General features: G+C 56.5%; 11 protein-coding genes across 11 annotated transcripts; 7 read left to right on the forward strand and 4 right to left on the reverse strand.

The window, feature by feature from the left end:
- Nucleotides 1-36: 36 nt before the first annotated feature.
- N656DRAFT_710067 (uncharacterized protein) lies at nucleotides 37-2,321 on the reverse strand (the record flags this gene model as incomplete). The annotated part of the gene is made up of 7 exons (XM_064811641.1): nucleotides 37-134; nucleotides 260-572; nucleotides 666-1,078; nucleotides 1,154-1,863; nucleotides 1,930-1,981; nucleotides 2,037-2,067; nucleotides 2,235-2,321. 7 exons carry the CDS (start codon nucleotides 2,319-2,321, stop codon nucleotides 37-39), a joined length of 1,704 nt encoding a protein of 567 aa, XP_064669709.1.
- A 1,423-nt stretch (nucleotides 2,322-3,744) lies between these two features.
- N656DRAFT_710196 (Metallo-dependent hydrolase) lies at nucleotides 3,745-5,007 on the reverse strand (the record flags this gene model as incomplete). Its single annotated transcript, XM_064811649.1, has 1 exon — nucleotides 3,745-5,007. The coding sequence occupies one exon, from the start codon at nucleotides 5,005-5,007 to the stop codon at nucleotides 3,745-3,747; it is 1,263 nt and encodes a 420-aa protein (XP_064669710.1).
- A 942-nt stretch (nucleotides 5,008-5,949) lies between these two features.
- N656DRAFT_779636 (uncharacterized protein) lies at nucleotides 5,950-7,195 on the forward strand. The gene has a single exon (XM_064815232.1). The coding sequence runs from the start codon at nucleotides 6,274-6,276 to the stop codon at nucleotides 7,174-7,176; it is 903 nt and encodes a 300-aa protein (XP_064669711.1). The 5' UTR covers nucleotides 5,950-6,273; the 3' UTR covers nucleotides 7,177-7,195.
- Nucleotides 7,196-7,444: 249 nt separating this feature from the next.
- On the reverse strand, nucleotides 7,445-8,480 carry N656DRAFT_111183 (Spc24-domain-containing protein). Its single transcript, XM_064808511.1, has 2 exons — nucleotides 8,276-8,480; nucleotides 7,445-8,215 (listed from the first exon to the last, which is right to left on the reverse strand). The coding sequence occupies exons 1-2, from the start codon at nucleotides 8,300-8,302 to the stop codon at nucleotides 7,634-7,636; spliced, it is 609 nt and encodes a 202-aa protein (XP_064669712.1). The 5' UTR covers nucleotides 8,303-8,480; the 3' UTR covers nucleotides 7,445-7,633.
- Nucleotides 8,481-8,583: 103 nt separating this feature from the next.
- Nucleotides 8,584-9,827, forward strand: N656DRAFT_779638 (TPR-like protein). Its single transcript, XM_064815233.1, has 4 exons — nucleotides 8,584-8,762; nucleotides 8,830-8,848; nucleotides 8,903-8,996; nucleotides 9,061-9,827. The coding sequence occupies exons 3-4, from the start codon at nucleotides 8,961-8,963 to the stop codon at nucleotides 9,391-9,393; spliced, it is 369 nt and encodes a 122-aa protein (XP_064669713.1). The 5' UTR covers nucleotides 8,584-8,762; nucleotides 8,830-8,848; nucleotides 8,903-8,960; the 3' UTR covers nucleotides 9,394-9,827.
- Nucleotides 9,828-11,020: 1,193 nt separating this feature from the next.
- N656DRAFT_798492 (uncharacterized protein) lies at nucleotides 11,021-12,928 on the forward strand (the record flags this gene model as incomplete). Its single annotated transcript, XM_064817762.1, has 2 exons — nucleotides 11,021-11,164; nucleotides 11,234-12,928. 2 exons carry the CDS (start codon nucleotides 11,021-11,023, stop codon nucleotides 12,926-12,928), a joined length of 1,839 nt encoding a protein of 612 aa, XP_064669714.1.
- A 972-nt stretch (nucleotides 12,929-13,900) lies between these two features.
- N656DRAFT_845456 (uncharacterized protein) lies at nucleotides 13,901-15,665 on the forward strand. Its single transcript, XM_064819201.1, has one exon. The coding sequence runs from the start codon at nucleotides 14,288-14,290 to the stop codon at nucleotides 15,476-15,478; it is 1,191 nt and encodes a 396-aa protein (XP_064669715.1). The 5' UTR covers nucleotides 13,901-14,287; the 3' UTR covers nucleotides 15,479-15,665.
- A 722-nt stretch (nucleotides 15,666-16,387) lies between these two features.
- On the forward strand, nucleotides 16,388-18,090 carry N656DRAFT_768799 (PH domain-like protein; the record flags this gene model as incomplete). Its single annotated transcript, XM_064813653.1, has 4 exons — nucleotides 16,388-16,843; nucleotides 16,894-17,503; nucleotides 17,565-17,965; nucleotides 18,019-18,090. The coding sequence occupies 4 exons, from the start codon at nucleotides 16,388-16,390 to the stop codon at nucleotides 18,088-18,090; spliced, it is 1,539 nt and encodes a 512-aa protein (XP_064669716.1).
- Nucleotides 18,091-18,879: 789 nt separating this feature from the next.
- On the forward strand, nucleotides 18,880-22,790 carry N656DRAFT_845458 (P-loop containing nucleoside triphosphate hydrolase protein). The gene is made up of 3 exons (XM_064819202.1): nucleotides 18,880-20,593; nucleotides 20,649-20,855; nucleotides 20,906-22,790. Exons 1-3 carry the CDS (start codon nucleotides 19,012-19,014, stop codon nucleotides 22,591-22,593), a joined length of 3,477 nt encoding a protein of 1,158 aa, XP_064669717.1. The 5' UTR covers nucleotides 18,880-19,011; the 3' UTR covers nucleotides 22,594-22,790.
- Nucleotides 22,791-23,455: 665 nt separating this feature from the next.
- Nucleotides 23,456-25,181, forward strand: N656DRAFT_798496 (uncharacterized protein; the record flags this gene model as incomplete). Its single annotated transcript, XM_064817763.1, has 3 exons — nucleotides 23,456-24,003; nucleotides 24,129-24,353; nucleotides 24,434-25,181. The coding sequence occupies 3 exons, from the start codon at nucleotides 23,456-23,458 to the stop codon at nucleotides 25,179-25,181; spliced, it is 1,521 nt and encodes a 506-aa protein (XP_064669718.1).
- A 436-nt stretch (nucleotides 25,182-25,617) lies between these two features.
- On the reverse strand, nucleotides 25,618-26,607 carry N656DRAFT_710028 (Yip1-domain-containing protein; the record flags this gene model as incomplete). Its single annotated transcript, XM_064811638.1, has 2 exons — nucleotides 25,618-25,867; nucleotides 25,955-26,607. Coding segments are annotated over 2 exons (903 nt in total), but the record flags the coding sequence as incomplete, so codon positions are not given.
- Between the last annotated feature and the right edge of the window lie 368 nt (nucleotides 26,608-26,975).

Consider the following 26,975-nt stretch of genomic DNA (forward strand, 5'->3'; position numbering starts at 1 on the left):
GACGCCCAAACCACCATACGCAGTAAATATGCTAGGCTAGAGTAGCAACTCAGTCAGGACCTGCACCCTAGTCCTCGCCGTCTGAGAGCCTTGCTCGCCCTCGCACATCCTCTGCATAATCTGTATCATGCGGTCTGTTGGTCATTGACACAAGTTAGCACACTGTCTTGATCAAACCCACAGCCCTCGTTAAACAATCAACACGAAAAGATTGGGTGAGGTTGAGGAAGGAAAGGAAGAAAAGGGTAAGGAATCTCACGAATATCCGCTCTAGCCCTGACAAACAACGGATCCCTCTCGAGCGCCTCGGGTCCCTCCCTCATGCCGACCTCGCGCAGGACGTTGCCCATGCACAGCGCCTCGAGAAATGCGCGGTGGTTAAACACCCACCACACCCTTGCCTCGTCCTCAAACAGCTCAAAGAGCACAAAGAAGGCCTGGATGGCGTCGTGGGCCGCCTCGAGCGTGCCGCGCACGTTGAGCGGCACCCCTTTAGTCTCGGAGGCATGCACCAGCATCAGGTTGTGGAAGTAATTGCTGCTCAGCCAAAGCGTCTGGCGCACGACGCGCCGCTTGCCGCCTTCCCCCGCGACACCGACACCAACACCCAAATCCATACCCACACCCGCACCCGCACCGGCGGGCGGGACCACCACGGCCGCGACCCTGTCCCTTCCGTCGGAGGCGGCAGCGGCGCACACGGCAGCGAGCGATTCCCTGTCCCAGCTGCGAAAGACGTCCGGGAAGGAGCGGTAGACGGCGCGGAAGTCGGCGACCAGCTTGGCCTTGTGGCGCGGGGTGGAGCAGATGGGCAGGTCGAGCGAGCGCGGGGAGCAGATGGTCTCCTGGACCAGGTTGGCCAGGGTCCAGGACCCGCGTATGTAGGCCGTGTCGGTGGGGTCGTCGCTCCCGATGGACGAGTGGTCGTCCTCGACGACCAGGTCGTCGACCGACACGTCCGTGTGCGTGGCCGACGGCGGCAGCGAGAGGAGCACCGTCAGGAAGGTGTCCTGCAGCAGGACGGCCTGCCAGACTTTGCGCCGCTGTTGCTTCTCGAAGGGCGATGCATGCGGGACGACTAGCGGGAGATTGGTTAGGCTGATGGATGCAAAGAGAAAAAGAGAGGATGGGAGAAGCAGAAAGGCGGTGTTACCGATGTTCGGGTCGCGGTGCAAGCCCATCGCGTATGCTTGCCGCATGAGGATGCCGGCAAATGCCCATCCGTCTGAGGCGTGGTTGTCGTTGATGAGAAAGTATGTGATCAAAACCATGGCCTGGACGCTTCGGAGAGACGCGGTGCTTAGGTACGAACATAGACGTAAAGCCTGGTTGCTGGCGGAAGCGTAAAACTCGGCTGAGTGCTTCCGCTGCGGCGGCGGCGTCGTCGAGACAAACTGCGTGCCCATCGCCAGCATCACAAAGATCAGGGCCACAAAAGCGGCATCCGAGACATCCTTCTCGGGCCGCGGGAGGGCCCAGAAGTGCTCGTAGTCGGCGTAGAATGTCTGGCGGTGGATCAATGGGTACACCGGGTCCACGCACTCAAAGTAGCGCATGAGGAGGGCGTCGGCCTGCAGCTTGTCGGGAAGCACCTGGATTACCTCGGGCAGGCCGCCGTCGCAGGTCCAGTAGTTTGCGAAGGGGTGTTCTGATCCGATGCCAAAGACATTGGACGCCCCTGGGGTCGAGTAGGGGACGTTGGAAAGGAGGCCAGTAGAGGTGGCTACCGAACCCAGTGCCTTGAGGCGTTCGACATCGAAACCTCGGTCCGCCGCATTTGGGATAACCGTCTTGGGGCCTTCGGGCCTTTTCTTGGGCGGTTTTGTCATGCGGCGGCCATTGGTTGCGCTTCGCGTGGTCTCTCTGTATCGCAGCATAAGTAAGGGAAGAAAAGGGGGCGGAACACATTCAATCGCATGAGCCACCTACTCGAGAAGATTGGCGACATGGGCATATCTGCATTCCGTCTGACGTTTGATGCCTGCGCCTAGTCAGTGAAAGCCTCGTGGGACAAGGGAGGAAGCTGCAGGACGTACAAGCAAGGCAATGCGGCCTCCCTCTGTCGCACTGCAATAACACTCCTGTCAGTACTAGTTGACCGAGAGTCGGGACGAGGTATGACAGAGAGACGATAAACTTGAATCAAACAAAACAATGAAGGGGTACAACTAATCGAGATGATGAAGGACGGCACCATGTCAACAACCGACAGCAATTGAAACCAATGCACATACCTTGGTTTTCCTCTCGACGCATTCAAAGCAAGACAAGGTCGGCTTGTTGCGCTTTTGCTTTTTCCTCGGCGGTTCCGCTGCGCCCATCGGCGACGCAGTGCTGCTGTCTCGGTCTCCGGCCGACGCGCCAAGACGGGAGCTGCCCGAGGTGGCGTTCCCGCTATCACCGCCGGCGCCTCCGACGTCAGCCGCACTACCGTTACTACCCCATAATGGAGGGGATTCGTCCAGCTCGTCTCGACGCGCCGCCCTCCTGGGCCCACGGCGGAGTGTTTGCGCCGCGGGGGTCACGGTCGGGAGATGATGGTGCTGTTGTTGATGATGCAGAACCGCGTAATGGTAATCGGCGCCGGGACCGGAGGAGGAAGAAGGCGACGCATAAATGGGCGATGCTGCTCCGACCACGCTCGGCATGATTGACGGCAGGCCCATCGGCCCTGGCCTATCCATGATCAACGCCAAGCACGGAGCCGACTGGGAACAGCCCGGGCGTTGGACGGAGAGAGCAGCGCCAAGAGATGAACGGCCCCCCTTACGTGTAGGTACGTGTAGGTACGTGTATGGCGCGCGCTGGAAATAAGAACTTCAGAGTCAGCTAGGTATGCAGTCGATGCAGCCCGTCAACCCGCGTCACCGAACCTAGAGATTCGGACGAGGATTGCCGATGAGGCTGCCGTCGGAAATAAAGACCGTTTGAGCCCCTCCTCCGCGATGTATACGGTACTGTAGTTGAGAACTCAAGATGCAGCTGTCTCCCCTCCGCAACGCCGTTAGAGCCGACCGATCTCTCGGCGTTTGCACGAGGCGACACAAGCGGCCTGGGCAATGCGGGAATAATGAGGATTTGAGAATTGTATTTGGGCCCGAGTTGGGGAAATGACGAGAGATGGGAGGCGGGGACATTGCCCCAGTCTCCAGGATCTAGATCGAGGGGCAGGGTAGCAGTCTGTAACAGGCTCTAGCTTGTACTGTATATGTGCCGGTCTATACCGTTCCCGACAAGGGATGATGGACGCTAGATGATCGCGTTATATTCTTAATAACTAATTAGAGTACCCGCAGCAATATGTTCGTGTTTGCTTATACGGGATACGGTCGACACTTTTTCATTCATGGGACTGCAATGGGTGAGTCAGCGACAGTTCTCGTGCCCTTTCGGCAAGTATGTAGTATTTAAGCTTGGTGCGGATAATGCACCCAAGGAGCCGAAGGAAGCGGAGGTGGGGGCTTACATCGCATAGAAGCGAAGTTAGCATTGGCATAGGTTAATAAACCACGATACACCCCGAAGAGCGAGAGAGAATGTTCAGATAACCTGTGTGTTTGCGCTTCGGCTTTGCAAGTATGGACAGTACTGTGCCGTTCCGAACTGGCCCCTGGCCCAGTGTTAGAACCGCACCCTCACGACTCTGAACTGCCACCGGATAAGTTATAAGCGTCTCCATTTCAAGCAGAAGAAGTGCTTCACGCTGTGCGTCGCTACGGTCATGGATATGCAAGATGTCGGGACTCAACCGAATATGAACTCCTCATAGTTCTTCCGTATCCTCTCCACGCCGTACTCCAGGGTCCAGCCTTTGATGTCGCAAACTTTCCGGTACATATCCTCCAGGAGCCGGTCCATATCATCGCCGGCCGAGTGCAAGTCGCTCTCAACCAGCAGCCGGTCATCGGGACAAGCCTGGATAACTTCGGGGAACTTGCTCTCCCCGCCGGCCGTCGACAAGTTTATGACTGTTGAGAACGAGAAGAAGACCCGGGCTGGAATGGCCGGGTTCAGATACTGATTGAGCATCTGCGGTGCGCCGCTGAATGAGTGCAGGCAAATACGTGGGGGAAAGGGCTTCGGCTTGTAGCGCTTCCTACACAGCCTCGCGCCATCTTCAGCGCCCTCTGTCTCGTCGTCTTCATCGCTTGACGAAAAGTCTTCGGCACCTTGAGCCACCAATTTCTGCTTTCGCCGCGACAGGACTTCTCTCTCGTGCCCTTTCCACAGCGATGCCAAGGCATCAAACAGCACCCCGTGCGCCTGCACCCCGTGGACACTAACCGCAACCCCTAGCTCACCGGCCAGCTGGAGCTGGGCTTTGAGCACCTGTACTTGATGGGGCATCTTGACGTGATGAGGGCTCAGCGTGCGTCCTTCCCTGCCGCCAGGGGTGAGGCCCTCGTCACGGCTCCACCGGTCTTCTTCCTTCCACGGCCACGGCAGGCGAAACGCCTTGTCCAGGCCGATTTCGCCTATGAGCGCCACCGGCGCGTCAAGCACACGCCGCCGTGTTTCGGCTATGAAGCTACTGAGTGATAGAGGATCCGGGAGCGACGCGACAAACTCGGCGTCGGGCGACGAGGAAAGAACGGCGCTATAGTGTTTCGCTTTCTGCTCAGCCGCGTTTGGCGCCGCCGGATCGTACGTGCTGTTCACGGCGCCGGCCGTGTCGTCATAGAGTTGGTGTGAAAACCAAGGGTGCCATCCAAACGCGGGGATAACTTTGTCAGAGCTCTGGCTTGCCGTTGACCCTAGCGCGGCGCGGTTCTTGATGACGTGTTGCGCCGCGACCGAAGCGACAAGGTCCTGGTCCTGGCAGCGGGTAGCCATGATAGTCAGGGCTCGAGCTCGCATGCCGCGTATGCTAGCAATCGACGACATGGTGTCAGTCGGGTGGCAGTGGGCATCACAGACGCCAATCTGCCACGGAAAATCGTCTGCACGTACCCCAGGGTGCTCGAGGGTAGCGGTGTATGGGGGTTGATCATGGCTCGTGCGACACATTGTGTCTGGGGCTGGGCTGTTTACACGTAGAGCTTGCGTACGAAGGGGCCAGGTTCCGGGTACCCGTGGAGGAGTCACTGTAGGTAGTGCAAGGTGCGCTTGGAGCCGAAAGCTTAACCCGAAATCTGAGCTACTGTGTATGTCATTGACATGTCATCGGGCAGACTCGAAACTTGGGTTGCTGCTCAGCCCCTGTCGCATCGCGCTGCCTGAGGTCTGTTGTCTGCAGGAAGTGGCTCGATGAGCAAAGCAATTCCAAGCAAAAATGAGCTCAAGCTGGAAAGCTAATTGAAGCTATTCCCAAAATAAAGGTGGTGAGGAGAAGGCCCCTCTTCCAGTCCTCATTGGGCTAGAACCCAAGAAACCCCTCGATTAAGCCTTGGCGTCGATCTTTCCCCTCCATGAGTCAACCGGGCCATAACGTTAGTGTATCCGTAGATTCCCGCACGGGATTACTGCATGCAAAATGCAAGCTATGTATTGCACACACGGATGTTTTTACCATGTGTATCCGTACTTGTTAGAGCAGCTCGAGTAGGTAGCCTCGGCAGGTGCCGTTTAAGCTCTAGAGATCAGCTCGTTGCAGCTGTGGAAAGGACAGCCGCAAGGACCACAGCCGCTGCAGTCCTCTAGTGAATTTACCGTAGTTCGAGTCTCCCAACCTTGACAATTGAGAAGGTAGGACCTGAGCAAAGGCTGAGACGTTCGGCGTGGCAGCTGTGAAGAATCCCACTGCATTCCCAGAGTAACATGTGTATGTACGTATCCATGTACGGGCAGTGTTCTGATAAAGTGGAACTGCAGTGAGCTTTTCGCTGGAGTGGCTGGGTTCGATGCTCGCGTTGGGACTAGTGTAGCGCGATCCCCTCTTGGCTACAGTAGGTGGATCCTGGGCAGTCCCCCACTGCAACGGCGCCTTCACATGCCAGAAGATAACATCGGCTGAGGGCTGAGGGTATCCTGATGATAAGACACCAAAGCGACCAAAACATTCCACTCCCCAGATGCAAGCATCCCACTCCGGCCTTGCCCGAGTCTTTGTCAAACACCAACAGAACTGAGCTGCATGCAACAGGTCCGTTCGGGATCGACCGTATCACCGTTTGACGACATCATACGCAGCGAACTTTCCTCACCCCATACCGGTATTCTATATCTTGGGGCTTGCCCCGCCACAACCTGCCTTTCGGGGCGTCTGGGATACATTCTCGAACTTCTCCAAAACCACAGCACGGCAGCAGCATTTGTGTGGGTCAATTCAGCGCAATGGGTCTCCTTCACGGCGTCCGGCATCTGATTGTGCCATTTGTCTGCCTTTTCACCATTCCACTAGCCTTTCTTGCGGGCTTCACGACCGTCATAGCCTTTGGAGTGCTTCTGTTCCGCATTGCCTCCGTTTATCTCGAGATCGCCCTCAACGCTGTTCCGCAATGTCTGATGGGCAAAAGTAGATCGCCTCTCATACGGCCCACCGATCTCGAGAACCGGAAATATAGCCCGGATGGCTTGAAGACGCCAGTCTCGCCCACAGCCAGCTTCGCCAGCGCCAGCATCGCCAGCGGATACAGCACGCCTTCCCCAGGTTTGGTCTTTCCATCAACACCAGCCTACGGGTCTTCGGGCTACATCAGCCCGCACCGCCGCAGAAACAGCTTTATTGCTGGCCCGCGCCGCTCTCGTCGCTCCAGCCAAGTGAGTCTAGGCTCCATGACGTCCATCCCTCCAATCCACGAGGGCGAACCATTGCTCCCCACTATCCCGCTAGAGGCTTGTTTGACGCCCTCTGTCGGCCTGGATCGCGATTTTGAAGGCGTTGGCGGCTGGCGGCTCTCTGATGACGAGGACAGCGCTGAGTGGACCAAAATCAACTCACGGTTGGACCTGGGATTCGAGAGGGTATCATCCTATCCGCGACACCACCCGCGGCCGTATACCGGCCCGGCGGGCCCACCAAGCGAAGGAGCTTGGCTTTCCACTATCAATGCCCGTGTGCCTGAGTCGAGGGATTTTGATTTTGGAAGGAGGGCACCGGTGTCGCCCAACAATGGCCGCGTCGTTTTTACTCCAACGGTCCAAGTACAGGCTCCTGGTGAGATCCCAGATAAGGATCCATATCACCGGGATTCGGTATCGCCAAAGACGACCAAGAAACCCCCGCGCAATTTCTAAGCCTGAGCAGTAGTAATACCTGGATGTTGTGCTTGAGCATTCTGTTTAAAGTAGGTCATTTTAGGGCTGACCTGATACAAACCTTTCATGTATCGTATTGTAAAGAGGCAGCATTACCGGCGTTTGCTTGCGCATCAACAATGAGATGGAAAACGCACAGAAGAGACGGCTTGGCTTGGATTCGGTATGGTTAGCAAGTGGGAAATGGGAACGGAAAACGATCGAAGGATTGGCCAAGGAAAAAGATATTTACCAAAATAAGGGGCCCATTTCGGGTCTGGGCACGCGAGAGCGATGAATAGCAGCGAAACAGAGCCCACGATCACATCCTCCAACCCTGCAAACATCCCAGTGGTATAGTGTGTGCAAATGTCCTCCCCTTCCAGTCAAACTCCAGAACGCCGTCAATCCGATAATCCGCCCCCTTCCCGTACACCGGTGCAAAGCGGCCAGGTAATCAAAGACTTTGCCAAAAGTAGTTGGCATACCAAAACCGCGAGAACCTCCGATCGATATTCACCACATGAACATCCCCCTTGCGGTCATTCCTGACCACGACGCGGCTGAACTCGCCGTCCTTGCTGTCCCGCTCAATCTCGATGCCCAGGCTCCTGTAGACCTTGAGCCTTAACAGGACCTCATCCTCCACCATGCCTCCTGCGCCGCCATTGGCGCCGTCGGCGGCTGCTTCGACGCCCTGGAGCTCGAGCTCCTGCAGGCGGGCGTGGAGGTCGGCGAGCTGGGCCTGCAGGCGCTCCGTCTCCATCTCGAGGTCCGAGGCGGCCTTTGCGATGCGGAATTTCTGAGTGTCGAGCCGGGCAATTTCCGAGGCGTGCTGCGCCGACGAGTGCGACGCCGTCAGCTCGGCGTGCTGCGCCGACAGCGTCCCCAGCGTCCGCGCCAGCTTGCGCAAGCTAGACTCGGCCTCGCGCACCCGCAGCTCCCGCGCCTGCTGCAGCGTCGACAGCGACTCGGACACGCGCGCCACGGCGGCCTTGTCGGGAGCAATGTTGAAGTTGGCTATTGTGTGCCGGATAAGCTGTGTAAACGGGGGAGTTAGCTCTGATGTTTTCGGATAGGGGTGGATGCTCGGACGTACGGTGGAGGGGTCTTCTTCGAGCAGCATTTTGGCTGGCTTGTATGTCGCGTTTTATGTAGGGTGTCTTGAGGTATGAACGGTGTTGGTTCCAAATGGGGTTGGATGTCTGTTTTCCTTCGATTGTCGCAATGGGGTAGTACGGAAGTGTCTTGTTCGTCGCGTCTTCAGCGTGGAGTCTCGGGAGTTGTTTGGTGTATATCTTGGCGCCAAGATTGCATCGCCCAGACGACAAAGAAACCTTGGTGGGACCGTGGGGCTGGTCTTATCTTATCGCTCCCGGTTTTGGTGGCCAGCTTCGTCATCGAAAGGCCATCGTATGCGACAGAACGGCCTGAACTGGAGCAACAGCCAAAAGAATCAGCATCCTGGACGGTCAAAGCCAGAAAAGCCACTTGTTGTGCATATACATTTACCAAAATAACAAAAGAGTTGCTGCAGATTTCCAGAATCTGATCTGTTATTCCCCACCATGACACAACTTCCTTGTAGGTACCTGCTCGTCCGCTCGAATCTGCAAACTGCGATCAACGACAGCTAACCAGTCATGCTTCCAGATGCAATCGATGCAGAGACGTAAGTGTCAGTTCTGTTGTCCATACATGCCTACATACTGATGCAGCATTACAGGCCGCTCAATCCTGCAGAGCTGGCAGTCCTGCGGGCGCAGTATGAGAAGGAGGGCGATATGGTAGGCGTTCAGACCAAGTTCAACTATGCTTGGGTGGGTTTGCAGCTTCTCCTTCTGTGTTCGCGCCGTCCGCGTGCGCGCTAACATTATCTCGCAGGGCCTCGTAAAATCGAATACACGCACCGACCAGCATCTCGGAGTGATGCTTCTCTCGGAAATTTTCAGAACATCACCGGAACGACGCCGAGAATGTCTTTACTATCTTGCACTGGGTAACTACAAACTCGGCAACTACGGCGAGGCGCGGAAATACAACGATCTACTCCTTGAGAAGGAGCCAGGGAATCTGCAGGCCACGAATTTGCGGTCCCTGATCGATGACAAAGTGGCTAAAGAGGGACTCATGGGCGTGGCCATCGTGAGTGGAGTGGCGGTCGCGGCCGGCATTATCGGCGGTGTGCTGCTAAGGAATCTGGGCCGGAAGCGATGAGTCTCTCCGCGCGAAATGAGGTTGTATGACGCTGGCTAATGAGCATATCGAGCTTCATGGGGCGGACAATGTATCTGTATATGGAGGGCGGAGTCATTCATGGCTTACTGGCTTCTCCTTTTTGGCATAAGGGAGCGAAACAACGATACCACTCTTCACGATACTTTCAGGTGCACAAGAGGAAGTTCATTGGGCTCTACCCAGGCACGCTGTCTGCCTCGCGTGATGCCTGAGTCTGCAGGCAGACGGAGGTGGGAGCTAAAGGGCGCCGGCCATTGGAGCCCTGAGATTGAGGCTGATATGCATTGCCGATGGATCGCTTCAAGGCGGAGACTGCAGGTTGGGCATTCTCGGAGACGTACGGACAGTACATAAAGCCAGGGCCTGCCCAACCTTGACTCAATATTAGACAATGAGATGGATCATGCTGCAGGTACTGAACTGGCTGCCCTGGGTAAACATGACCTTTATGTACCTTCTGACCCCACAACGCCAGTCAGCCGTGCTGTGAGTGATGTGTGCTATCAGTAGTGTGAGTAGTTTCACAAAGCATCCGAGTGTGGACAATAGAACAAAAGTCTTGTGCGGCCAAACCGGAGCAACTCGCACAAAAAGAGACAACACCCGACTCATTGGGGGTGGTTGGGCCATTGTCCCCTTCGAGCCAGCCATCTAACTTGGCCATACACCATCAATCGACACATCATCCCAACTTTTCCTGTTGGCCGGTAACTTGGTGGGTAATATAGATAGTACTCCGTAGCTGTTGCTGTTTCCTCGTCTTTGCGATCGTTTGCCACAGGTTTCTCCTCGCCGTATCGTGGCGAGGAGAGAATACTCGAATACAGCGAGTTACACGGGAACCTACCTAGTCCAGGTGTTTCAAGTGCTCTGGTTGGCGGCAGCATTGATGTCACCAGCTCAGACCTTACTAATGAGGCCTAGGACAACAACACTGGTGTTTGCTGGCCTGAGTCCCTGAGGTGACTGGGCTGAAGCGGGTCAGGTACACTCCCGTACCGTACCGAGCGAGGGCCTGCTTGCAGTGGGAGGTGTTTGGTTGATTGACGCTCAAAGAGCTTGGGAGTGTGACGCAGCAAACCCGCTCGGCACCTGGCACCAAGGCACCCACTTAGGTACCGATTACCTCACATCACACCCGCGAGACCGAGACCTGAGCTTCCTCCTTCCCCCAAAAAGCAATCTGCTATCCTCACGACTATTTCAAAACTATCAAAATACCTTAGCGCCCATAAGTTTGCGAGGCAGTGCTACGCACCTACCAAATACATCGAAAAAAGCCGCCGTGCCCGTCGTGTTGGTGACTTGTTGGCGCCCCGGCCTTACAAGCAGACCAGACCCCGGGCAGTGGGGCTTCGACAATCGACATCGGCTCCGTACATACACATACATCAAAAAGACTTGCCCTGGCTTTGGCGGTTCCTGCTGCGGGCCTCCCGAGGAAACCGCTCTTCGGCAAGTCGCCTCGGGTCCTGCACTTGAGCATCATAGCTTCACAGACACACTGGCTTCTGAGGCACGCCGCGATCCCGACATCGTTGCCGGCCTTCTTGGCGCTATCGCTGCCTTTCAGCGGAGCAACCAGCAGCCGCGCGGACGATTCGGCATGGCTTCCTCGCCTTTCTACGGTACTCCCGGCGCCGCCGGCGAAAGAGAGAGGGTGTTTTGCCATATATGCCAAATCGAGTGGACTCGCGAGGGGCAGGATTCCCTCGAATGCCCAAGATGCGGCGACGACTTCACCGAGATTGTTCGTGCTCCTTACCGCAGCCCACCCCTTCGCAGTGCTATACATGGCCTGGCTAACCTGCTTGATTAGATCGATCCGTCAAACGACCCTCGTGCGCCGCACGGCATAGGCACTCCCTCAGACTTGAGTACCGGTTCCGGCCGCCACTTCCATCGGCCTGGGGGTTCCGATTCGGATCCTGACGAGGGCGATATCGAGGAACATATACATGAACCTCCCCCGAGGTTGTTCATGCGCTCGCTTTTCGAGCCACCGTTAGGGGGCCCGGATGATCGCGATCGTGAGGGCAATGCCATACTGCACCGGTTTGCTGATATGCTTCTGCATGACCTTGGGGGTGCCAGAGCGGTAGGCGGGATGCCCGCTCCGGGAATGTTCTCGCAGGAGGAACATGTCCATCAGCATGGGCCGCGGGTCCAGCAGACGACATTTCGGACCGGCCCATTTGGCACCAGGGTCACAATAACCAGCGGAACCGTCGGAGGCGGCCCTGGGGAGCCGCCCTTCAACAACTTTGGCACGTACGTCAGGTCCCGAGGGCCCATTGGGCGGTTCCGCGCACCCCACATTCGGGTCCTCTCCCTCGTAGGTCGCGATATGGCTAACTCGAATGACCCGGATAGATTGTTTGGCCAGCTTCTCGGTAATCCAATGATGCCTGGTCCTGGCGAAGGACAACGACGGCCGGGTTTCGGCACGCCGCCGGGCCCTGCCTTTGGGGGCGGTCTCCACGATCTCCTCGCCTCCCTCTTCAACCCGGCAGCGGCCGTCCACGGCGATGCAGTCTACACCCAAGAAGCGCTCGATCGCATAATTACACAGCTTATGGAGGCATCCCCGCAGACCAACGCCGCCCCACCTGCGTCCCAGGCCGCCATCGACAACCTGGAAAAGAAGCGAGTGGACGACCAGATGCTGGGCCCCGACGGAAAAGCCGAATGCACGATCTGCATCGACGAGATAAATAAGGGGGATGAAGTAGTCGTCCTACCGTGCAAGCACTGGTATCACGGCGAGTGTGTCGTCCTCTGGCTCAAGGAGCACAACACATGTCCCATCTGCCGGATGCCGATCGAGACGAGGGAAGGGAACGGAAACAATCATAACCGACAACAAGGTCGGTCATCGCAGCCGAATTCACCGTCCGGTCAGGAGCCCTCGCCGTCCGCCTCATCCGCTCCATCCTCCAACACCTTCTCTCCGTTGTTCCCCTTTGGCTCGCTCTCCGGATCAGGCCGCTCCCGCGGCGACAGGGTCGACCGCGGCTCGGGGTCAACGAGGGCAGGAGGATCTGGTGGAGACTCATGGCGGTTTGGAGACTCATGGCGGTCTGACTCGCAACAACGCCAATCGGGTCTGCACCGCCGCAACTCGCTGTCGCCCCCCTTGCCGTCCTCGTCCGACGGTGGCGCCGCCGCGTCGAGGTCATCGCGCGTGAGGAGCCCGTCCATGTCGAGGGACCGAGACCGAGACCGAGACCGGGGTCGGGATTGGCATTGGGATGAGGACAGAGGCAGAGAGAGGCTAGGAGAAGCGTTTTACGCGGTTACGTCGGAGTGGAACAGCAGGGATACTCAAGGCAGACGGAGTCAACGTGAGAATCGGGAGCAGGAGAATCGGGAGCAGCAGAGGCAGCAGTCAGGTGGCGGTAGTAGTAGTACCGGACACGGCGGCGGCGCGCTGAATTGGCTTAGGGATCACTTCGGTCGCGGAACTGGGTCCGGAGGCGGCAGCGGCGGGGCGGACAGGGATCGCAGACGCTAAGCCGTCGTCGTCGACGGCAGCGTGATTGGGAATTACATCCTCCGTCCTCCTGCCTTGGTTTATCGAATTGGTAACGAGAATTACGAATAGTTTACTCTTCTCACTAGCTCTTTATGGCCCTGGAGTTATGGCCGGGCAAGTGGAGGCGTTTCCATCCTGCTGGGAGAATTTTAGGGTCTCATGAGTGATAGGAACGAACGGGAGATACATATAGGGCCTCGCGGATAGTAGAGTCTGCCTCTGGTATGGGTTCTGTAGCGATTCATAGAAGAATATGCCGCGGATGCGGCATGTCCTGTGGATATGGATTCTAGGAAGAGGATCCTGGGAATAAAGGTTTGGGCGGCGGGTTACTCCTATCATCGGACACTTGTGGTCTCTTATGCTGGAACGAGTCTTGTGATGTCCCTTGCGGTGGGATCTCTGTCGTATGAGTAGGAGTGAATGGGAAACCGAACAATTGTTTGAAGTCTAGTATTATTACCCCTGAGTTTTGAGTTTTGACTTCTTCGACTTGCCCATTACCGGCTCGACAACCAAGTGCAATTACATGGAGTATCGGCTTCTCATATTCAACGCTGGTTTTCTACTCCTTCTAGTGTCTACGAACGAATTACATATAATATCGCAGTAGGTATTGGTGAGAAACAGTTGCTGGAGGGTGGAAGTGCAAGCATGCTCTGGGCAAGTGCAAGGGCTAGGTCGTTACAAAACACAGCAACTCCAAACAAAAGACAGAGGTGATAATAAAGAGATAGAACGACAATAGTATATCCAAGAGACTCCTCTTTTCCGTGGTATACTTCGGTACTTGGGGGAGATCATCTAAGCTGTGATGTTTGGAAGTGTACGGACGTACGGAGTACGGAGGTCGTTAAGGTACGTCATTAAGTAGGAGGCTTGGCGCCAAGAACAAGTGACTCGTCAGCTCGTGTAAGCTGAGTGGTCGGTTGCCATCTTGGACCTGTTGTCCTCTTCCAGAACGGCAGTGGTTGCGAAGCCTTCGGTCCCCTCGAAGTGACGTCGCAAATCGACACTTCGTAGATAGAGCACCTAAGGACATTGAGGCCTTACAGTTTCCATTATCGTTTACCCTTTTCTTGCCTCTCTTCCGTCGGAGCTTTGCACTTTGTCGCTCCCTCCCTAGATTTCCGCTGGCTTGAGGAAGAACAGTGGAGGTCGAGTCATGAGTGTCTAAGAGACCAATGTGCTACCTAGACCACTCGTCGTTGACTATCCTTTCGACTGTCTGGCCCTACCGATCAGTCTAGGTAGCCACTGAAGTCTACCTCACCTTTTCTGCGTCTCATATCAACACCTTTCTCACTGTGTCGCTGCCTGTTAGGCAGCCCATAGAGAATGCGTCAGTCTCTCACGAGCGCGCTTCTGCTGCTGGCGGCGCAAGTGCCATCGTTGACCCACGGCCTTCCTATCCCGCTCCACGGAATCGGGGATGGGACCCAGGAAAGCCAGAGCCTGATCTCATTGACACCGCTGACGCCAGAAGAGGGGGAGAGCTCTCTCGTGGTACAATCCCAGACCACCAACCATCCCATAACCGACAATATACCCCAGCTTGCCCCTAGCGATGATGATGTAGTGGGCGACGAAGGCTCAATCAAGGAGGATACGGTGACGGTATTCGCAGTCGAAACAGAACTGGCCGAGCTAGAGACGCTGAGACACCAGCTAGCCTCGCTCGAGAGGGAGATCTGCGCCAGAGAGAGATGGCTCGCTAGAGTCCTTGTCGGATCGGACACGCCGAGGGGAGGGATCCTCGACTGCGACGGCGTGCGGTGTGTGGCGCAGTGTTTACTCCGCAAGGTCGGGTATGCTGTCGCGGCCATCTTTGACAGGGACGACGGCGATGAGGAGGTTCATCATCGGCTTCCGAGTACGAATCGCACACGCCCCTTCCCCCTCCCACCCTGGCGCTCTCCCTTGGGAGCGAACGACACGCGGGATGGAAGCGAGGGCGAATGGATCCACCCCGGAGTTGCATCCGAGCCCATTCATTTAAGCAATCCACTTGTCCCAGTCGTGTTTCTCTTAATCCTCGTCTTTCCCCTTCTCCGTCTGTTCGTCTCCCGCATCGGCCGCAGGAACGGCCCATCTGCCATGGCGGCTCCGCCACGATGGCTGCCAGTAGTGGGGAGGGACCAGAGACCTCGTCGACAATGGCGATTCTGGGCGCGAAGACGGAGGGGGTGTGGCGATGCTCAGGGGCGTGAATTCGGAGGGGAGGGCTGTCGTGTGACAGCAGGTGGACTCGAGACAGAGGATCACGAGGACTATGGGTATACAGATGAAAAGGAGGTTTTCATACGTGAGGAAGCGGAGCTGATAGATGAGAAGGACGCTAGGTTATTTGAGGACCAGTTTCAGGAGGGGACGGAAGGGGAGCATGACCATGATGATGAGGTGAGGGACGGGTATGGCGAGCCATTGACGCTTTCTGAGGAGATTGCGTCTTTCAGGGCACTGGCAGACCTGGTGAGCGATATTGTTGCTGCGGAGGGGGAGAGGAGCAGGGCGAGGCAGATACCGTAAACCTTGGCTTGGCTAGTAGTAGGCATGTAGGCATTATAAGTCCCAGCTGTGGCCCCAGCAGATTATGGCGGCCTACCTAGTTCGATAATAATAATCTTTGGCCGAAGGCATCATTGTGAGGGATTGTATGCGTATACATACGTATTGTCATAGCGGTAATCAGAGGGAGCAGAGCAGCAGTGCTTGTAGGAGGTACCTTATGTCCCCAAGGCCGGCGTCAATATACCTACCTAGGTAGTTCAAAGTTCAAACAAAGCCAACCGTGGTTGAGACAAGCCCGTCAACAATAAGCTGCTGCTCGAGGCTGTCTATAGGTACACGCCCAAACCAACAAGCCCTTTGAGCCAAATGGACGAGGACTCGCAACTGGGAAGTGTGAGAGAGGAACATGCGTAGCACAGTGGTTGGTGGATCAGTGCATAAAGCACCCAAGTTGGCACCCTGAGGCACCCATGAAGACCCCACTGCCAGCTCCCGTCAGCACTCCCTGTCAGCGACTCAGCGGGCCCGGTGTGCCTCATTTAGGGAGTGGGGTCCTCTGGGCCAATCCCCGCAACAGCTCCCGTCTTTTGCACCGGTGCGACCGACAAGCCGAGTCTGTCTCGGTTGGTCTCCATGGATCCATTGGTCTGGTTCCCCATTCACAACCCAAGCGCAACAGCGGGCATCAACTTTGCTAAAATCACCGCAATCTCATAGCTAATTTATTCGTTTGGTGCCACTTTCTGTGGGGTTTGTCTTGGTGTCTCCTAGGATATCGCATCGACAGACTCTTACGCCTTGACACACTGATCCGTAGTCTCAGGGCGCCCTACTCGAACCGGGCCAAAATTTAGAAAAGAAAGTAGCTGGCCTGGACCTGCCGAGCACAGGCTTGCTGTTCAATATATCGAATCGACCGTTGAGATCATGGCCGACGATCCGCACAACACGAGCGACATCGAGACGGGCGCCGCGAAGGAGGACGCCGAAACCACGGCCGCGCGGCGCGAGCTGAAGCAGACAAGCATCTCGGAGAAGGCGGGGCACGCTCAGCAGTTATCCCAGGACGATAAGAGCGCCTCGGATGACGATGCACCCCAAGATAAGGCCCCTCCACGACGAGTTACTCCCGATATCACCCTGGGCCCGCCAAGGGAAGAAGTCTTGAGAGAGCAGATCTCGTCGCCAAAGAAAAAGCGGGCACACGACGAGCTAGATGAGAACAAGGATGTTGCCGAGACCCTGCTCGAAGAAGGAGCACCTCCCAAGCCTGCCGCCACAGGCGCGACCCAGAGCAGGACAGACCGGTTTGAGCCCGAGAAGAAGCGACCCCGAGATCGTCAAGCAAGTGCCTCAGCGGTCAAGAGTGGTCAGGAGGAAGTGGTAAGGGTTGCGAAATACCTACCCGATGTTCTGGTGCTAACCCATGCCAGGAGCCTCTATCTGGCAGCACGTCCCGAAGATCGAGCATGGAGTCGACCGGAGCGTCCAAGACAGAAAAGCCCCAAACATCAGCAGCTGCCTTTGCCAGCTCGGGCTTCGCAAAATTTGGGCGCGCACCGGTCTCTCCGTTTGGCGCGTTAGGTGCTTCGGGCAAGCCCAGTCCCTTTGCTTCAGCATCAAGCTCTTCGTCCGGTAGCATATTTGGCGCACCCAAGCCGTCGGTCCCCTCGTCACCACCCAAACTCAGTTTCGCTTCCAAGACGGCTGCGTCCCCCTTCGCCAGCCTCAACGGACAGGGCGCCGGGACGGCATTCAAGTCAAGCCCTTTCGCAAGCGCTTTTGGGGGCAGTGCCCTCCCAGGATCGCGTCTCACAAACTTTGGCAAGCCCGGCGAAGTCCCTAAGAGCGACAAGCCTGCCAAGCCGTTTGGTGCACCAGATAGCGATGCAGAGGCAGGGTCCGAGGATGAAGAGAGCAGAGATGACGCTAGCAATGCTGAAGCTGGACCCGAGGATCCGGGGGATAAGGAGATCGAAAAGGACCGAGATGAGTCCAAGACGGCGGCCGACGATGACAAGAAGAAGCCCAAACTACAAAAGGGTGAGTTAGGCTCCGAAACAAGTCTTCTTGACCAATCAACCAACGCTAACCCCTTCGGCAGTCGTAATTGACGATGGCGAAGGCCAGGAACTCACGCTTTTCTCGGCACGTGCCAAGATGTACATAATGGAGAAGGGCGTGGGGTGGAAGGAGCGTGGAGCGGGCATGCTGAAGATCAACGTTCCCAAATCGACAGTGGACCTGGACGACCAGGGCGTTCCGGACCCGACCACCTTTGACGCCTCGGCCCTCGACGATAACAACGGCGACGAGGAGGCGGAGGAGGGGCACGCCGGGCGGAAGCATGTCCGCCTAATCATGCGTCAAGACCATACGCTGCGCGTGATTCTGAACACGGTCATCCTGCCGGCCATGAAGTTCCAGCTTACAAACAGGCTCAAGGCGGCTACGGTGCTATTTACGGCTTTTGAGGGCGGCGAGGCGCGACAGGTGCAGATGAAGGTGTGTCTTTAGGAGCGCTCCCTGGATTTCCTGAATGCTAACGGCTCATCTAGTTGAGCGAGGCGAATGCGAAGACCTTCTCCCAAGTTGTGGAACTGTTAAAGAAACGGCTTGCCGATGTCTAGATCATCGACCAAGGACACGCTTGAACGAATCACCTTGGTAAAATGCCACTACACAACACATATCTTTCCCCATTTCTTTTGTCTTGAAGCCGTGGGCTTGGCGTTTGCTCGACCCCCTGACCATGGAAGAGGGTTGGGGAAGTGAGCATGCATATTAGGGAAAGGGAGGCCATGTTACAGAATGTGAGATATAAGGTCAAACCGTCTCCTGCGAGGTCCGGTTTCGACGGGCTTGGCACACGGTTTCGAGATCCGGTGGTCAAGAATACTCATTGCTGGGGAGGCGCTTTGTCGGCTTCTGTATATAATACGCCATCCTCACTTGGCTCGGGTGAGATTCCGGTCCGAACCTTTTTTTGTGTTTCCCCTTTGCTGGGATGGCTAAGATAGCATGGGCTGTGTAGAGAGACAGTGATCCTGGAATAGGGGTGGATTTGAAGAAGATAGCGATGGGTTAGGAAACAAAAGCCATCATTGGAACTTTGCAGGAATTATCCACTCTGGACGCTCTGGTCAACAAGCAAAAAACATACAGCACCGAGGATTCCCCAGTCGTCACCGACCTGAGTACTAGTTCGGCGGTCAGTAGCTTGTCTAGGGGAGAGCGGACGGGATCCCGAATTTTCTACTGCCTGTGGCCGTATGTGAGAGTTTCAAGGCGAAAATGCAGAATATGTCGTCGAGACGAGGTTGGGTACCGGTACTTGGAGGGGGTACCGTTAAACCGGGTCTACTTCGTTAAGAGCAGAAGTATTCCAGCACGTGCTTTCCCGCCACATTCGCGCACCACTTAACACACCCCTTCCCACCTTATCGCGTACCCCTGGAACTGCCTTCATTTCATCTCCGACATTGTTTCCCTCGACTTCGCAACGTAATGTAATCCACACACAGATTGGCTCCCTTTTCAAAGTCAAAGCCATGCCTGTCGCAAATTATGGAGCTGCAGCGCCGAAGGGTAACAACAGCCTAGGCAAGCGCAAGCGCGGCCACAAAAGACTCGATCCTCAGCCTAGCCCGTCACCACCGGCCGCGGACACTACCACAACATCAGAAGCTGATCCAGGCTTGTCCTCGCTCTATAACACTACTGCAAACCCAACGACAAAAACAGATTCTAAACCACTCAGGAAACGCAACCCTAAACCCACCAGCACTACCCCTCCCCAACCGAATCCGGATGCAGACCCCAATCCCAATTCCAATCCCAAACCCACCAAAGCCGCCGGAACAGCAGACAGAACAACCTGGCCGCCGTACCTACAGCAACTCGAACAAACCCACCGCGCGCTCAACCTGGTTGCAACCTTCCTGTCAACCCGCAAGCACGTGCCCACAACCCTCGACAACCTCCGGGCCGCCGTCGAGCGGCACACCAAGCGCCCGCTGTTGGTCGAGGATGTGGCGGCCATTGCAGCGCTGCGGCCCGGCCCGGGAGGGGTGCGGTTCGAGTACGTGGACGAGACGTCGCTGTTGCTGAGTGCTGAGCGGATTGCCGCGGGTGCTGGAAACGGTGACAAGAAGGGGGGGTTCGGGATGCATGTGCATATGGACGAGGGGTTGTGTGGAGGGGAAGGGGGTGGAGGGGGGAAGGAGGTGCTGCTTGTTGAGTTTCTGGACGGGGAATTGAAGCCTTCTACTGCCGGGCAGCAGAAGAAGAAAAAGAAGGAGCCACCGGGGAGAGAAGAGAGGATGCTCATGCGCATGCCCGTCTTCAGCCAGCAGCAGATGGCAAAGCTGATTGAGCGGCGGAACGCAAAGTTTGTCCAGGCGGTCGGCGAGTTTGTGGACAGGTGTGTTGCGCAAGGGCTTGACCCAGAGATGATCCTCTTGTCGGAGCGGGAGGCGTACATTCCGCGGCCGAGGCCAGTGGATGCAGCCGCGGAGAGGGCGTTGGCGGTCGACAGCTTACCCATGACCATACCTAAGGAGAGGAAGAGTATACCGGAGATCGTACAAGAGTTGAAAGAGAGCCCCTGGTATACCGGACAGATCGTGCCGGATGGGCACAGGGTTTTCGAAGCGCAGGAGGCTGTCTATGGGGAGCTTGAGTTCCTGCTGAGCCAGGATCTGGTGAATGCGCTGTACAATGCTAAGGGAATCACGAGGTTCTATGCACACCAGGCGGAAGCCATCAATGCTCTCCGCAAGGGACACAATGTCGTCGTGGCGACATCGACGAGCTCGGGAAAGTCGCTGATTTATCAGCTTTCCGTCCTGCACGCGTTGGAACACGACCACAATACGCGCGCAATGTACATTTTCCCTACGAAAGCACTCGCCCAGGATCAGAAGCGTGCCCTGAAAGAGATGATGGTCTTCATGCCCGGGTTAGAGGCCACGGTAGTTGAGACGTTTGACGGGGATACGCCTATGAATGAGAGAAATATAATTCGCGACGAAGCCAGGATCATATTTACCAATCCAGATATGTTACATATCACGATCCTGCCGAACGAGGACAAGTGGAGGACCTTTCTGAAGCATCTGAAATATGTCGTGGGTAGGTCACGATTACCACTCTTTGTTTCGCAGAAAGGGGGTCTGATGAGAATTAGTTGACGAGCTGCACTACTACAACGGGCTTATGGGTTCTCATGTAGCCTTCGTCATGAGGCGCCTCCGTCGGACGTGCGCGGCGCTAGGGAACAGGCACGTCAAGTTCATCTCATGCTCGGCGACCGTGGCGAATCCGGAGCAGCACTTCAAGACCATATTCGGCATTGACGATGTGCGCTTGGTCGACTTTGATGGGTCGCCATCTGGTAGGTTGAGTTCCGTTTCTCAGTCTGGATAGCAATCTGACATCTGCTAGGACGAAAAGAGTTCCTCTGCTGGAACACACCCTATAAAGACCCTAGTGATCCCACCAGCGGACGCGGAAACGCAATGTTTGAGAGCGCTCGCTTGTTTTGCCAGCTCATCCTTCGTGGTGTCAGAGTCATTGCCTTTTGCAGAGTCCGCGAGCAGTGCGAGAGGCTCGTCGGCGCCATCAGGCAGGAGCTGGAGAATCTCGGCCGGGCAGAAGTTGCCGCGCGGGTGATGGGTTATCGTGGTGGCTACACCCCACAAGACCGCCGGAAACTGGAGGCCGACATGTTCGAGGGGAGACTCCTCGGCATCGTTGCTACCACGGCGCTAGAGCTGGGCGTCGACATTGGCACATTAGATTGTGTTTTGACGTGGGGCTTTCCTTACACCATCTCCAATCTAAGACAGCAGAGCGGCAGGGCGGGCCGGAGGAACAAGGACTCGCTGTCCATCCTGGTTGGGGATGGCTTCGCCACAGACCAGTACTACATGCAGAACCCGGACGAGCTCTTTGCCAAACCAAACTGCGAGCTGCAGGTTGATCTGGACAATATGCTCGTAAAGGAAGGCCATGTGCAGTGTGCGGCATACGAGATGCCCATCCAGCCTGTCCAAGACTCGGTCTACTTTGGCGATGATCTTGCCCAAATCTGCGAAGAGCGGCTCGTCAAAGACGACATGGGATTTTACCACTGCCATGACCGGTTCAGGCCTTTCCCCTCCAGGTCCGTCTCCATCCGCGACACGGAAGAAGACCACTTCGCCATCGTCGACATAACCAATGGCAAGAACACGGTCCTCGAGGAACTCGAAGCATCACGGGCAACCTTCACCATCTACGACGGCGCCATATTCCTCCACCAAGGCGACACATACCTAGTCCGGGATTTCAATCAAGACCGCAAAATGGCCCGTGTCGAGCGGGTCAAAGTTGACTGGACAACCTCACAGCGCGACTACACCGACGTTGACCCCATATCCACGGAGGCCGTTAAGCAGCTAGACAATTCTCGCTGGCGCGCCTACTACGGCAATATCCGGATCAAGCAGGTCGTCTTTGGCTACTTCAAGGTCGATAAGCACGGCCGCATCCTCGACGCGGTGCAGGTCGACAACCCACCCGTGGTGCGATACAGCAAAGGGATGTGGCTTGACGTGCCCAAACACGTGCTCGACATACTCGTTGCGAGGAGGCTGAACATCGCTGCCGCGATCCATGCGGCCGAGCACGCCCTCGTGAGCCTGATTCCGAACTTTGTGGTGAGCATGCCGGGGGATGTGCGGACCGAGTGCAAGAGCGGGCTGAAGGAGTTTGCGAAGCACGAGACGCGCCGGAAGAGGCCCGGCAGGCTGACCCTTTACGATGCGAAAGGAGGCGCCGGAGGCAGCGGCATCAACACCAAGGCATTTGAGCACGTGGATTTGTTGTTGAGGCAGGCGCTGAGCAGGGTCACGGGCTGCGAGTGTCAGACAGGGTGTCCTGAATGCGTTGCCTCGGAGATGTGCAAGGAGTCAAATGAGGTCATGAGCAAGGCCGGTTGCGAGGTTATCCTCAAGGGTTTGTTGGATGAGGAGATTGATGTTGAGGCGCTCCCGATGGGGCCAGAAGAGGGGAGCCCGGCCGGGGTGGAAACGGTTGTGTTGGCGGATACGGTGCCGATCAAGGGTCAACCTCTCCAAGCTCACCGGTAGCCAACCCACATACTCTGGCTACACTATATTTTACCCCACGTCGTGTAAGACACTGTCCGAGACATGCTGCGGGTGGAAAGCACAAGAAACAAGAGTGGTTGATATTGATGAGGCATGGCCGGCTAAGCTTTTGCCGAGCCTGCTTCGGTACATAACTTCACCATTTAGGGTTCAATGGCACTAGCGTCCAACCCCTGTCGGCCTGAATGTGCTGTGGTCTGTGGAGTTTTACAGCATGATTGCATGATGCAACGGCATGCTCCCGAGGCTATCGCCGAGTTCAATGGACAAAACCAACATTCATCAGGGCTCTATTGCCGCCATCAAGCGATTGCTGCACAGCAACCCTGAGCGGCCAATGATTAGCTGGCCTGGCACAGCTGGTCACGGCCAGGCCAAGTTGGCCAACGGGAGCTGAGCCAGACTGCAGTGCAACAGATTTGATTTTGGGCGCTGTTTTTGTCGCTTGAGTTCTTGCCCGGGGGCGGCATTGCAACTCCTCCCGCCCTCATCCCGCAACCGCCGCTCCTTTTGCTCCATTCTTAGCTCGTGAAACAGGAGCCAAGACGTGGAGTGCCAGCTGGCTCTGGAGAGCTGCCGATCCTGGTTCTGACTGAGCCGCTTCTGGTCAGCTTACATTCTTTTATTTTTCTCGAACACCCAACTCTCCACGGCCTGAAAGCTTGGCTCCTTAAGGTCTTCACGACCACCCGCCAAGCTGCTTCATTAACGACCTCACACACCAACGTTATGCGTTTGTCTGTCCCAGGGGCCTCCGTAGTCGTCTGTCTACACTAGATCGGACCTGAATTGCCCTCATTCACGGGACATACAGGGTCACAACCGAATTCATAGTATAATAATGGCTTCAAATTCCTCGCCGCAATCGACCGATATAAGACCGTCATCCCGACGACAACAACAACAACCACCACCACCACAAGAACTGCCACCAGGAGCTACCTCCCCTTCAACCCTAGACGAAAAGACGCTCGCCTCGGCCCGCGAATCCCCGCGGCCAACCGCCAGCCATGATGTCAACAACAATGACCACCTCCCCCTGCACACGGGCGACCTGCCGCCCGTGGAGAAGCAGCTCACGCCGGCCGAGAAGTTTGCCCGCTCGCTGCGCGTGCGCCCGACGGGCGAGTCGGGCCGCAGCGGCGTCCACCCGCTGCTCTTCCTGCGCAACACGATCCGTTCGTCGTCGCGGGCCGCCCGCGTCGTCAACGTCCTCTGGCCCGTGGTCCCCGCCGCCATCGCCGTGCGCTACGCCATGAAGGACAACCACCTCGTCATCTTCATCCTGAGCTACCTGGCCATGGTGCCCTGCGCCAACCTGATCGGGTTTGCGGGCCAGGAGCTGAGTCGCAAGTTTTCGCATGTGTGGGGGGTTTTGATTGAGACTACGTGAGTATTGAATTCAATCAAGCTTTGTGTGTGTGGGTGTGTTAGGGTGAGAGTGGAGAGGGACAGTCAGAAGATGGGAGGGCAAAAGGGAAGAAGCGAGCTGACAGTGTTTAAATGAAATGTAGCCTCGGCAGCTTGGTCGAAATCATCATGTTCGTCGTCTTGATCACTAGGCCTCCCGAGCCGGGGATCGATTATATCCAGGTCATCCGGGCCGCTATCCTTGGCTCAGTTCTGGCGACCATGCTACTGTGTCTAGGCCTATGCTTCTTTGCGGCGGGCATGAAGAGGGAGGAAACCGAGTTCAGTGAGGCCGTCAGTGAGGCCGGCAGCGGGTTGTTGTTGACAGCGTGAGTCTCTGCTGAAAATTTCACCACTTTGAAGGCTTTAAACACGCGCTGTCCGGTTTGTTTACTAACAAGTGTCTCAGCGGCTTCGGCCTCGCCATCCCAACCGTATTCCAGCACTCTCTTAACGGGTCAGGGAAGCTCACCGCAGAGGAGCTCATGGACAAGACGATCGAGATTTCACGCAGCACCGCCGTCCTCCTCATAGTGGCCTACCTGATCTACGTCTTCTTCCAAGCCCGCACGCACCACGGCATCTACGACGCCATCTTCATCGAGGACACGGAGCGTGACGACGACAAGCACAAAGAAAGAATGCACCACCGCCTGACCTTCACCGAGTGCGTCCTTGCCCTGGCCGTCTCCATCGCCCTCGTCACCATCATCGCCCTCGCCCTGGTGGACCAGATCCATTACCTCGTCGAGGAGCGCCACGTCTCAGACTCGTTTGTCGGCCTCATCCTCGTGCCCCTGGTCGAGAAGGCGGCGGAGCACCTCACGGCCGTCGACGAGGCCTACGACAACCAGATGAACTTTGCCCTGTCGCACGTGCTGGGCGCGACGCTGCAGACGGCCCTCTTCAACGCGCCCTTGGTCGTCCTTGTCGGCTGGGGGCTCGACAAGCCCATGGGCTTGAACTTTGAGGTGTTTGACCTGGCGGTGCTGCTGCTGGCCATAATCACCGTCGGCAACTTTCTGAGGGACCAAAAGTCAAACTACCTCGAGGGAGCGCTGTGCGTCATCGTCTACGTTGCTATTGCTGTGGCAGCGCTGTATTATCCAAACCCCCACCATCCTGCAGCGTCGGCAGGGGAGGCAGCGCATCACTGAAGTTGCGTCTCAAGCATCGTTGGTTGGTTTTACTATGCCCCTTCAGCAGGCGGTGATGGCGCTGGCTTGCTGGATTATACAATTGGAGGTATCAAAGAAAAAGCCCGACGGTATTTAGCGGGGACGGGCATGATAATGAATGCATCGTTAGGAGTTTCAGCCCATTCTTATGCAGGTAGCGAGAATAGATGGGAATCGGAATCGAATCTTACAACAGCTTTGCCCATGACATCAGGGGGATATGGTGTACATAGATTTGCCATCCTCAGCTGTTAGCGAACCGCTATACAACGCCCACCTCGTTTCGTAAAGACCAGTGCTCTTACATTGTGGAGGATACTACTAAGGATAAAGACGTGCCAGCACTGAACCCTCCCATTCCCATCGGGTTCCCACCTGCCCACCAAACTCCCCAAGCCCTATCCATAGGAGCCCTCTAGCTAATGAAGCAAAGGCAGCCCAGACCAAGGTAGAAAACAAATAGCGGATAGACGGCCAGCCCAACGCGGTTTTTGACCACCCCACTCCCACCGAGAATGCTCACACCCGCGGCCAAGGACCAGGCCACCAAAACCAGATAGACAGGGATCCTGGCGATCCATGGAGTTGACAGCGCCGATAGCAGCGCGGCTATGACGAGCGGGAAGAGCGTGTAGCCAATGACGCAGATGCTTTGCATGAACGAGCTGCAGAGGAAGTCAGCCAGTCAGCCTGTCTCTACTCACCCGCCAAACAAACCAGCAGTGCCGGAAAGAAAAAGAAGAAAAACTCACATGTTCCCCCCCAAAAGCCTGATCTGCAGCGTCACAACAGCCATACCAATCCACACAATCGCAAACACCCCGCTGAAAACCTGCTCCCGCTGCTTCTCCCTTCCCTTCAAACTAAGCAGCGTACTCAACAACAAACAGAAAACCAGCGGACCCCACAGATCCCAGTCCCGCAGCTCGGGGCTCGTGCCCAGGTAATCATGGTTCAACAAACTCTCGGGGTCCATGACCCTCCCCGCAAGACCAGCGAGCTCCTCCCTGCCCACGCCGCCCAACCGCGCGTACGTCCCGCGCCATCCTGAGGAAGAGGAAGCCGAATTGTTGTTGCTGTTGTTGTTTTGCCCGGTCCCCGCAAACAAAAACAGGTGCCGCGGGTACAGCACCTCGCGCAGCTTGTGCCACACGGCCAGCAGGTCGCGGCGCAGCGTGGCCCAGACCGACTCGTCGATGGTGTTTGTCGGCGCGCGGCGGTCCTCGCCGGGGATGTTGATTCGCGAGGTCCAGAAGGAGGAGGAGGATGATGATTGTTGTTGTCGGGAAGAGCTGGTGCTGCTGCCGATGGTGCCGGATACGGCTGGGGTTGGTTGTTGTTGGCGGGACGAGCTAGTGGCGGAGGTGCTGGTTTGGAGGGGGTCATCGAAGTCGTTTAGGTCGGCTGGAGAGTAAGAAGATCGGGGGTGGGAGAGGTATGTTAGACAAAGCTCTTGTGGATATATGAAATGGAAATGGAAGGTACAGGAGCCGGGGGCAAGGACTAACCGTCGTCTGGGTCGATCAGCTCGTCGTCTTCGATGTCGACGGTGGGAACGTTCTGGTAGTCTTGGCGGCCTGACGCGGCCATCTTTGCGTCCCTTGAGTTGTGCTTTCTGGCTTTGGTCGCAAACGTAAGGGTACTTGCTATACGGGTTGAGCTGTCAAAGGAAATGGTCGTCTATAGATCTCATAAGTCCGAGGCTCAATTGATCGTAGTCGTTGTGTCGTGGCTTGCAAGTTCCATGAGCTATGCTTTGCTTTGTACAAAGTG

The sequence above is a fragment of the Canariomyces notabilis genome (genome assembly GCF_033297395.1).
Source record: "Canariomyces notabilis strain CBS 508.74 unplaced genomic scaffold N656scaffold_12, whole genome shotgun sequence".
Taxonomy (NCBI): Eukaryota; Fungi; Ascomycota; class Sordariomycetes; order Sordariales; family Chaetomiaceae; genus Canariomyces; species Canariomyces notabilis.